General features: G+C 37.2%; 1 protein-coding gene across 3 annotated transcripts in view; it reads left to right on the top strand.

Moving 5' to 3' along the window:
• The window catches only part of Arap2 (ArfGAP with RhoGAP domain, ankyrin repeat and PH domain 2), a 162530-nt gene that overhangs the window by 38637 nt on the left and 111482 nt on the right, over positions 1-12411 (top strand). For all 3 annotated transcript variants that reach the window (XM_050150250.1, XM_050150248.1, XM_050150249.1), the window contains exon 7: positions 10064-10133. In XM_050150250.1, the coding sequence (XP_050006207.1) occupies positions 10064-10133 (70 nt within the window). The remainder of the gene's footprint in view (positions 1-10063; positions 10134-12411) is intronic.

Below are 12411 nucleotides of genomic sequence, written 5' to 3'. Positions count from 1 at the left end.
GTAAGGCTCAGAGAACATGGGACAAAACGAGTTAGAAAGATTGTAATAGCAGCAAACCAGGATGTCCGTTGCAAGGTGCTATCTTCTATATGTGACTAGTGAGCTGCATCCATAAAGTCTCAAATATGTGGCTACCTAAATAAGAGTAACAAAATGAGAATACCAGTTGAGTTCCAGCACAGATGAGGGGAATCTGAAAACTGCCCTCATGTAGAAGAAGAGCTATATGAAATTAATAGCTGCTGAGAGAGGGAAAATCAGTCTTGTCTAGATACAATCTTCTGATTATCCAATCCTATGGGGTGGTCAGCCACACACACACACACACACACACACACATACACACCCTCATTCACTCACTCACTCACGCTCATTCAATAATAACTCAAGAAGCTATCATGAGCTTGAGAGGGAAAGGAGGAGACAAAGAAGGAATTGAGGGAGAAAAAGGGTTTGAAATAATGTAAATACAGAAATTATATATTGATTTTTCCAGAAAAAAAATATTTAAACATTGAGCTTTTACTAGTGTTTCAAGTATGACAAAACACGAATAAAACATATTTGGTGATACTTGGTTTTAAAAATATCTGATTGGATTGTGAGGATCAACTCCCTCCCCACTTGTAATTAATAATCTCAGTCTTTTTTTTTTTTTTTTTTTTTTTTTTTGGTTTTTNTTGGTTTTTCGAGACAGGGTTTCTCTGTGGTTTTGGAGCCTGTCCTGGAACTAGCTCTTGTAGACCAGGCTGGTCTCGATTGTGGTTTTGGAGCCTGTCCTGGAACTAGCTCTTGTAGACCAGGCTGATCTCGAACTCACAGAGATCCGCCTGCCTCTGCCTCCCAAGTGCTGGGATTAAAGGCGTGCGCCACCACCGCCCGGCAATCTCAGTCTTTTTATACCTGTCTAGTCACAGGCTTGAAAGACTGCATATATTTTATCCTGATATTTCTCCAATTTTTAACTTGGAAGAGGAATGCAGGGAGTTATAAAGGACAGAGAACATGCCTGATTGTGCTATACAGTTTCTAGGAGATGCATGTTGAAACCTTCAAGACCATTCATAATACAGACACACTTTCTCACATTTAAACGTACTCTTTTATGAGTGTTTGTGTGTATAGAGTAAAAATTTCAGTGTATTTAGAAAAGCAAAGATACATATTAAGGAATTCACATTTCACCTGACAGGATCTTCTAAGATTTTTTTTTTTTAATTCTGATGACTGTGTTCTCAAAATTGTTTTTCAAACCATGGGACTGCCTGTCATGGCAGCAAGAGCGGGGGATGATGAAGACTGAACAGATGAGGGGAGCACAGAAAGCAGTTAGTGAATCTGATTGCTGAGGAATGAATGGAGGGCTACGTAGAGGATCAAGATGCCTCATTGGCCTTTCTGTAGCCTCCACTAAAAGCAGCAAACAAATATCAAATGATAGACCATTGACAGAGAGGGGGGCAGAGAGTACAGCTGTAAGCTATCAGGGCCTTGAGTATTGCTTCTTCAGAGGTGTCTGAGAGGGAGGGAGCATCGTATGTTGTTGGACACCGATAATACTTTGAAGTGGCATTTTAGAAGAAACACTTCTAAGGCTGTCAGGAGGGAAATTGCTTGGAGGCAGATGCTGTGAGGAAATACTGGACAGAGCAGCAGTAAGACCAAAAGTGGTTGTTGATACCATTTTATCATAAATGAAAGAAGAAAATGCTCCATGACTGGTGGGGGGGGTGCTGTCAGTGAAATTAGACTTCTAGTTAAATAGAGAAAAATGGAAAATGTAAAAACAAAATCAGTAGTCAGATACCAAGGGAAGGTCAGATCAAACAAGCCTTGGGTCAGACCAGGTGAGTCCAGCCTGTGTCTTGCTTGGGAGTTTAGAATTCATGATGCCTGTGCCTTTGTCTGGGAGTGATTTCTCAGCCAGTGTCCAGTGACCTGGGCTATGCGAGAAGGGCAGTTTCCCACTCTGATGCAGGAATGTGGCTATCTCGGATGTCCCTGTAATGCTCTCCAAACATAAGGCTGGCAGTGGAAGGTGATTGTGGGAATCTGGCACATTTATTTTTTTTTGACCAAAATGTTAAGTAGCAATTACTTGGTTGAACTGAAAGTTGAATCAAAATCCTTGATTATAATCATCTTATTATACTGGTGAAACAACTGTGCATTTTACAAATGAGTTATTACCTGTAAAGGTTGCGACAAGAAGACAGAACTCTTTAGCTGCAGTCTGAGGGGGGACATATTGCTTTTAGTTTCCATTAAAGTAAACTGACTAATTCAGTCTGACTGAAGAAAAATGCAAAAGGTCATGGGAGCCAGACAGCTAAATTATAATTGCCAAGCCTCTGTTCTTTCAGAATGTCACTCAAACCTGCATAGAACTCAGCACCTGCATTTCCCTCCTCCTAGTGTAAGGTCAAGACCAAGGTCAGCTTTGTAGGAGGATCCTTGGAGTTGACTCTTAATTGGTGCTCAGCAAACCTCAGTCTTCTGTCCCTTTACTTTTAGTGCCGATGAACTTCGGCCTTGTTACTGGCAGGAAGTTCTAGTCATTTTCTTATCTTGGCAGACATAAGGTAAAGAAGTCATCTGTTCACCTTGGTCTTGGAGAGCCCAGTCCCTTTGACTGCTCCTAGAAGTACATTTTTTTTTAAGTCAGAAAGTTTTCTAAACAAGCAAAGATACAGACAGAGATATATGGCAACTCTTCTTCCTTCAGAGTTTATTCACACATGAGCATATATATATATATACACACACACATACACACATGTACATACACATACAACTCAGGATTCAGATGGAATTATGACATTTGTGACAACAAGGATATAGCTGGATACTTCTGTGTGCAGTGAAATAGGCCAACATTACTTAGATTTGAAATTTCAAATCAGTCTCCTAGAAGCTGAGTGTAGAATAGTGGTTACCAGAGGGAGAGAGTCAAGGGAGAGAGGGTCAAAGTTGCTCAAGCAGTACTGAGTTATATTTGGATGGGAGTAAACTCCGGTGTTCATGTCTTAGCAATGTGAATTGAATCAGCACAATGATATAGTTCCAAAAAAGATATTTAGGTACTACCACAAAATTACACATGTCTAAGATGGTAGATACATTAATCACCTTGAGTTAGTCATAATAAATATATGCCTACATGGAAACATCTACCTTCTACTTTATAAATATATACAAATATTAATGTACTAGCAAAACTAAAGTTCAAAAAATAAAAACTGGCTTTTCACCTTTACTTCTAAAACTCTTGCGTTGTTGAAATTTTTTGTTAAACACTTTTTTTTTCACAGTATGACTTAAATGTAAGAACTGGAAGTTGGGTCTGAATAAAAGTCTGTGTTTATTTTGTTTCCCAGAGCATCTGGTGAGATACTCTTAGAAACTAATGCTTGGTTTTGCTTAAAAGTGAGGAAATGCACTTCGTAAAACTGCTGACGTTTTATAGAAATACTGGAGAATAATTTCTCACCTACTTTGTTTGAAATTACTTCATTCTTAGTACCAAATCCTTTAAAAGCTTCACCCTTTAGAGAGGAATTAGAGACATGAATAACAAACTAAGATGAATAACTAGGTAAATAAAAATGTAGATGTCGAGGCAGTAGTGTTGTAGACAGACAACCTGGGTAGTTCCAGAGCAGTGGCTCAGAAAGGACTGCATTTATTTTAAGATTATGCAAAGAAGGAAGGTGACATCAACAGCATGCTGACTTTCCCTTTGATGTTATTTAGAATAAATGTGACATATAGTCTGTGTATAAATACCATGATTCGTAGAAGGCATACATTTGACAAGATGGCTTCAGGGTCATTCCTGTTATGGATCTTAAAGGCAACAAAGTACCTCATACTTTGTTAATGTTATTGCTTAGCATGCTTATTAGATTAAAACTCTTTTTATTTAAGGTTAAGGATGTAATCTTTAAAAGAATAAAACAAAGACATGTGTAGTGACTCATGCCTTTTGTCCCTGCACTTAGGAGTCAGAACTTCATGAGTTCCAGGCCAGCCTGGTCTACATAGTGAGTTTCAGACAAGCCACAGTTACATGGTGAGACCATGTATCAACTTCGAAACAAAACAAAATAAAACATAATAAAATAAAACCACCACATCACCAGCAGCAGCAGCAGCAGCAACAACAACAAAAATCCCAATGCCTGCTGCCCTTAACAGTGAGTTTAAAAGAGAGTACCTCTGTGTGACTCCTTGATAAACAGGGATTTAATTGCACGCATTTACACTGCTTTGAAAGAAAGCTTTCTAAGATACACATTTTGAGACAAAACTTGACAACAGGAGTGCAAGCTGTTTTTATGAAAGCAATTGAAACTTCAAAACACTTGTCCTACCAGAGCTCAAGGAAAGAGTTTATAGAAAAACAGGTGATACTTCACAAGCCTTATAAATTATTCTGAGAAGGCTTCTTAAAGAAATGTTTCTCTTCAGAATGCTAAAAATAAAAGAAACTAAAACCCAGGCTAACATACTTCCTGTCTGTGTTACGTTTATTCCCGAAGGGTCTGTGGAACAGTTTCCAAAGTTGAACTAACATGTAAACTGTATGGAGGCCAAACGCTATCACTTACTGCTCATTAGCAGCATGGCTGGGCTATGCAGCATTAGATGTCCTGGAGACTGTTGTGGGTAGCTGTTAAGAAAGCAGTGCTCAGGAAGAGAGTGTCTATTGGTAGTGTGATGGGGAGGGATTACATAATTTACCTGTGGCTCTGTGCCTGAATCTGTAAGGTAAGGCTAACTTTACTTTCCTCCTTTGATTGTTTGGAGGATTAAATGTGTTAATGTTTGTAAATGGTTTGGCACAGTTCCCGGAACAAAGCATTATGTGTGTTACTGACCGGAACTTTAATATTTCTTCCCCGTAATGCATTATTATGTCTGATTTAACTTGCATTGCATCACACCAGGAACACGGGCTAACATGGCATTGCCTTTCATAATTCCTTTTTATTGATTTTAGAATTTCACGAAGCCAACTAAGCTGCTGAATGCATCGTTGATGCTTGTGTGTGTGTGTCTGTGATATACATGTGTATATTGCATGTGTGTGTAGTGCACATGCGTGCTTGTGGGAGTTTGTGTGGAGGCCAATAATCTTTTTTGATCTTCCTCCTATATTTTATATTGAGGCAGGGTTTCTCATGTGAACCTAGAGATCAGTGGTTTAGCTATTCTGGCTATCCATCTTGCTCTGGTTATCCTCCTGTATCTTCTTCCCAAATGCAAGGATACAGATAAGCTTCCAGACCAATGTGCCATTGATGGGATTGCTATAAACCTGACCCCCAGTGTTTATGCTTGAATGACAGATACTTTATCCTTTGAACCATCTCTCTGGTCTCTAGTAAATGAAGTTCCAAGCATAGGTGTTACCACACAGAAAACCTTAAAGTACTTAAAATAAAAAAAAGAGGGGTGTGTCTTATTAGACTGTCCTTCAACTAATAAATTTCCTGTCAGACCTCTTCAGTATTGTATTTACTTACCATGCATTGTCATGCCCAGCCAAAATTAAATGAATTTAACTTTCAAAATAAAAATTTTACATTGGAATTTAGAAGCAAATACTTCTCAAGATCTTCCTTTTATTATTTTGTTGACATTTAACAAATGTCAATATTGGTTATTAAATTGGTCAAGATTGTGTTATTAAATTCAACTTTATATTTACTATGAAGTAGCATAAAACTACAAGAGGATGTAATTACCTTTTATTATTTTGTCTTGTCGTATATTATTATTAGAGTTCAGTACTGACATTTACATGCAGAAAATAGCTCATTGGATATTGACACATTTAATCAGCAACATAGATTCTGCAGTGTTAAGTCAATATGCATCTTATAAATGTATCTTATATTGATTATTTTAAATTAAATGAAAAATATCAATAAATACATCACTAACAAGCCATATTTATTTTTTCCTCGCTTTTTATAACTATAATTGATAAACATGGTACATTGTATACACAAGGGGATGATTTGGTACATGTACACACTGTGAACCAGTCACCACAATGAGCATTATTTACACGGTGTTGTCTCACACAGTTCAGCTTTTCTTTTATCCAGTTTTGACCTACTTAAAAGCTATTCTTTTATCCAACTTTGCGTAAAAACTTATCATTAACTAAAATCACTAATCTGTATGTTAGGTACCCAGAATTCATTCTTCTTAAAATTGCAAAGGTGTCCATTTATGTGTAAGAACTAAAAAGTTGAATCCATGTGAGCAGACAGTCCAGTGGTGGTTATCACAAACTTAAAAACAGAAGGTATGGGGAGATTTTGCTTAAAGAAAATACTTACTTTTAAACTGTATTTGTAGTTTAAATTTAAATTAATGATGAGCTTTTCGAGCTTCCTGTAGGCACTCATATTTTCCTCTTAATTCAGGGTAGTCTTATAATGATTTTTTCTACATAATCAAACTGATCCTAAGTATTAAAAAACAAAAATATAAAAGGAAATCATGTTTCTCTAATAGTTTCTGCTTATAATATGCAAATTTGAGTGTACTTTTTTCAATACAGTACACATTTACTGTATTTATATGGACAAACAGAATCAAAATGATTGTGTATTTTAGGATCTCAAATATAATATGGGAAGTGAATGATGAAAACAGATATGTAATTAAAGTTTTTGCTGAGTGTTATGATTAGTAAATTAAAGAGGAGAACAAGGGGAGGCTGAAGGACCCTGTCATGGGCCGGGTTGACATTTGGTTAGAATGGCCTTTAAGCCGAGAACGTGAGGACAAGAGGAATGAACATGTGAGGAGCCAGGTGGAAATTTCTAAGGACTGAATATGTTTTACAGGAAGGCCAAGAGGCAGGGAATGTTAAAGGGATAGACAGAGGCAATATGACTCAGAAGGAACTGTCTACAGAGTAAGTACCCAAAGGCTTACTACATGACAGAAGTGACATTTCGTAATAAGATAGCAAAATGCCTCATTTCTCCTCTAGAAGGGTGTCCTGTTGGCTACATACGACACGATTCTCATTCTGTTCTTCACAGACCAGGACTTAAGCTTGCCTCCAAAGTAAAATTCTTAGAATTCTTAGAGATTTAACAATCTTAAGAAAACTTGATTAAAAATTGATGAGCACATGAAATAGGGACCTGCAGTTGAGAACTTTATAGTTGCCGGGAGTCTTTCACACATTAAGACTAATTTTTCTTTTTCTTTTCTCAAAGCATAGGCTTTAGCCTTCTGGGCAGTGAGCTCTCTGTCTCCCCGCAACAGCCCCCGCTGCCCTCCTCATTTTCTCCATTAGGCTCTGAGGCCTCTGGCACCTCACACAGGAGCAAGACAGTGCAGTGGATGTCAGCCGTGCATTCAGTCCAGCATAGAACCCTAAACTGACTTTAAATTTAGGAAAGCTTTTGCTGTTCTTTTGTCTGTGTGTAACCCAAGGGCATGTGCTTCTGCTTGAATTGTGTAGATGACAACATAGTCAAGCAAATTGCTGAATGCTCCTGGCTTTTGAAAGAATTCCGTGAGAGCTTGTGAATCCAGGCTGGGGAAGTGGCTTAGCCTGCGAAGAGCTTGTCTTTAGACTCATCAAAACCATGTAAAGAGTTGGACATGGCCACTCTCATCTGTTAGCCTAGATCTGGGGATGAAATGGGCAGATTCCAAGGGCTCCATAGCCCACAGTAACACAAATGGTAAAATTATAGCTCAGTCAGTGGCTCTATCTCAAAGAAAAAAAAAATGAGGTGAAGAATAGTAGAAGACACTTGGCTTCAGGGTTTTACAGGCATGGACACAGGTGTAGACATGAGCAAGCATTCTATACATTTCCACACATAAAAACAAAGAATGAAAACTTATGGGTCCAAATTAAGGTGTATTAACATAGTTTCTGACATTTTCACATGCGGCTCTTGCAGGCTGTGATTGAATTCTGGGCTTTCAGAAATTCACCCACCCTTCTGCAATTCTTGTTGAAAACGAAGGTGATTGCATATGAATGGGGTGTGGATGTTTTCTTCTTCTGTCTTCCTGCTGTGTTTTAAAAGGACTGTGCTTAGTCATATCCCTAGTTCTTTCAACCAGTGTGTGTTTGTGTGTGTGTGTGTGTGTGGGTGTGTGTGTGTTTCACTTGGGTCTTGGTGTTCGTAGTTGACCTTTGTCCTTGTAAAGCAGAGGTGGGGTTTGGGAGGATGGTGTTCAGGAAGTGCACAAATGTATACAGAAATTGTGATAACTGCTGTAGGAGGAAAACTCTCTGGCCGGCTTTGTACTAGTTCATCAGGGAAGGAATTTTTGTGGAGGTGCTTTAGGAATAATTATTAAAATTAGTAAGAGAAGAAAGAGGGGATGGAGAAGGGCTTTACGGACTGTTGTCCTCATAGATATCACTTGTATTTATTTTAAAATGGAAAATTTCATGCTCTGCTGAGCTCTTATATTCTCTTTCAATGTAAGGTGGGTAGGGTTCCACACAGACTTCTCAAGATCCCTAGTGACTCTTGGGAATGTGATGGAAGAAACTTACCTTGTAAGAATAGGAGACTGGAAGAAAACTGTGGATGCAGAGAGGATAGGTTATTCAAGGAATAAGGAATATGTGTTTACTGGTTTCTGCCTTACCTTGCAACTGTTAGTGCTGGGAATCTGGGAACCCTTGGATTGTTGGAAGCGAAAAGCCAGATGACTAACTCCGCTTTGAGAAGAGATAGGACACGCCAAGAGACCTAAAGAAGGAGCTGATAGATGAGGGGATCAAGTGGAAGATGGACTGGTAGTCTGTGTGGTTGTATGAGGCTAAATCCCTGCATGTTCTTATTAATCATTAATTCAGTGTTTACATGTGAAATGGTTGTATGCACTAGTGAACTTCATTTTAGTTATTAGGACTGGTTGACACAAAAAATCCATACATTTGTTAATGATTAACATGGGAATATTTCTATGTTTTACACAAGTAATAGACCTTTGGCCGGGAAACACTGAGAAGAAAAACTCTCCCAGGGTCAGAAAGTTCTTTTTCTATCTTTAACTCTTCTGAAAGCCACAGGAAGTGATACCGACTCCTTAAATGTGTTTAAATACTGCGAAATAGGAGGGAGGAGGAATGCTTGATGCTGACCGTTTCACTTTCTGAAATAGGTGGTTAGTTTTGGTATCTATTAAAAGCACAGGGTATCTCGATGGCATCAGTCAAGGCCAGAAGTGTATAAAGGAGAAAGAAGGCACTCAAAATCTACAGACTTGATTGTCTGGGTTTGGTGGGTGAGGGGACCAAATCAAAACAGAACCAAGATGTGTGCACAAAGGCTTCTCAGTCATCTCTTGTAATGTCAGAAAGAGTCTTCTTTAAAGTAGAAATTCCAAAATGGAATTATTTTATTTTACCTTTGATTTTCGTGTCAGAATTTTAAACTACATTTGCCTTTTATATGATCCTCTTTCAACTGTATTCTGTTTAAAGAGATTGTAAATGGTCTCTAATTTAGCAGCAATTTTTCAATGCATTTACTTTAAATCAATAAATCATATGAATAAATGCGATTACCAAAGCCATATTAGCTTAACAACATAATATTCATTTGCCAAAGATCAAAGTAAAGTATGATATGCACATAAGCTTAATGAGGGATAAGAGCATTGTGTAGTATGTTCACTGAAGGATTATCTTCTTGATGGAATGTGATTCAGTGTGGTGCATGGAATCACATTTTGCTCAGCAGTGACCCTTACTGCTGTGATAGCAATGTTGTGTATGATTGATAGCAATGTTGTGGGTGATAGCAATGTTGCATGTGATAGCAATGTTGGCATTATTTTTAAAATACATACTTTATGTAACTAGAAAGTATTGTTATTCACATTTTCCCTGTGTAACATGGCTATAAAGCTAGACCTGAGCATTCTTGTAGCCTCCTGTTACGTATATTCCCTAACAGAACAATGGAATGTACTCAATATAATGACATTACAAATGCATTTAAAATCCACGTTCACAGTAATGGAATGTAAAATAACAGTTTCATTTATTTTACAGAAAACGCATGTTTCAGAAGAGATGGGTGAAATTTGATGGCTTTAGCATTTCTTACTACAACAATGAAAGAGTAAGTACATTTACAGTCTTCAAAGATTATTTTACACATACTAAGTGCATTTTAGGAAACTTTAGTTAATAGTTCAGCTTGTTAAAGAATAGGAAATACATTATCAACATGAAAAGAACTGGAATATGACAAAAATCACTCTTAATTTAACTTTTCATAGCCATGAGCAATCAGTTTTTTAGCTTATGCTTCTGATAGTAATTTATCTTATTATTTATCATCTTCTATAAACCATAGGAGATGTTTTTGTAATGTAAAGGTGAATACAAAATTGCCTCCATCCACTACAAATTAAGGGATGTAAACAAATCACATTACAAACAGAAAATTGAGAAACAGGGAGGAGTTGTCTCATCCTCTGAGAGTGAGAAGTATTTGGATGAAATTCTGTTGGCTATGAGTTTAGAAGAAAATAAGTTTGGATGTGCAGACATGGTAGAGAATAAGTTATGTACAGAAAGAATATGCAAAAGCTCACATGAGAAAGCATTGGCCATTTCACAAAGCAGTAGTGATTTCTGGTTATTTTATGAATGAGATTTATGAGTGGGAGATGTGGGAGATGATGCTAACAGGATTGTGTAATAAGAGCCTACTGAAAATCATGTCTGTTAGTGAAAGTAGCAGAGGAATATTACTTGTGCAACTGACTCACAATGCATAGCAGAGTTTTAGACACGTTTTCTTGAGTTTTGAGGATGGCCTTCTAACAAAATATAGGCTCAAATATTTGTGAGGATCATGTATTATATCGGAACACAGTAAAAAATAGTTTCCTGTGTATAAATAAATATATATATATATGTATTTGCCAATATGTATATGTGATCGTATGCATGCATAGTTAACCATAGAAAATTCTGTATATTATGTTAGATGGTACACAATCAGGCTTCTATGCCCTAGCTTGTGCATGGGTGTGGGCTGAACCAACTGTGCATCAGAAATACGTAGAAAAGTTCTGTCTGTACTGAACAAATTCATCCCCTTTTCTTACTATGCTCTAAATGAATAAGTAAAACAGTAGTTTACAAAGAATTTCCATATATAAGATATTATAAATAACCGGGAGTGATTAGGAATGCAAGAGGGTGAGTGCAGGATATATGCAGGCATGATACAATTTTAGTTAAGGATTTGCACATTTGTGCATCTTGGTGTCTGAGGAGTTTCTGGAATCAGTCCCTCTCAGAAACAGAGGGACAGTGTGCTCAGCTGTTAAACTTAGAAGACAACCTCTGTATTACCCTTTTCACTTTTGTTTGATAATTTTCTCAGTGAAAAGGTAAAACTGATAAAATGGACCCTGTTTTAACTTATTAAAACGAGACCCTTTCCTCCTAATAATATTTTATCTATGTTTTAATTTAAAGATATAACCACAATCTTTTATCTATTTTATTTATTACATGCCAATTTAACATTGTTTCTCATTAGAATTTTATACTTTGTAATATTTGTAAATTGTTTTGGCTTGAAGAGAGGTGTCTCTGCAAGGCGGAAAGTAAATATCTAATAGATAATAACCTGGGCTGCAAATACACGTGCACCCATGAGAGCACATTGAGAGCAGTAGAAAGCTTCATGTTGTGTGGTTCCATTTTAAACCTTGATCGAGTAACAAGGTGGTTTAAAGATCCACATGGTTTGCAAAGTGGTGGCACAGATGTTTTCATCATCAGTTCTGCATCAGCTATTTATAGTTTGTGATGTGTCTATTTGACCATCTTGATGTTTCACATGTGTCCATGATGTACACAGTGAATTTGGTGTCCCTAGACTTGAAGACCTCTTTTTTTTTCCCTTGTTGTCGTTTTTCCCTTTTATTATTTTTTTCATACAGTACATGAGTCATGTTTATTTGCTGGTTTCCAAACTCCTCACAGGTCCTTCACACCTCCCTCCATGCCCAACTTTGTGTTCACCCCCTTTCTTTTTAAAAATAAGTTAAAATAGAGCAAAACAAAAACAGTAAGAAAAAATTGCCAAAATAAAACATAAAACGCACAAAGCAAATAGTTTAGCTGTTAAAGACTTGACTCATAACCAAAATTAAATAGAGAAACTAATTGCCAGTTCTCTTCAACATCTGGGTCTTCTCTTTGGCATTATTGAACTACTGAAGAAGTGTATTTAGGAAGGAGGAAGATCTCCTTGCCAGGTTTCTTTGTTGGCGGATTTTCTCTATTCTCATTTAAGAAGGAAATTCTTTTTTGCTTCCCACTGAATTGGTTTTCTCTATATCATCACTCACACTTGAAGTGGAATGAGCCTATTT

Source organism: Alexandromys fortis, unplaced genomic scaffold, assembly GCF_014885135.2.
Source record: "Alexandromys fortis isolate MF-2015 unplaced genomic scaffold, M_Fortis_MF-2015_v1.1 scaffold_0, whole genome shotgun sequence".
Classification (NCBI taxonomy): Eukaryota; Metazoa; Chordata; class Mammalia; order Rodentia; family Cricetidae; genus Alexandromys; species Alexandromys fortis.
The sequence above is the reverse complement of the archived record's forward strand: the minus strand, read 5'-3'. Positions and strand labels throughout refer to the sequence as shown.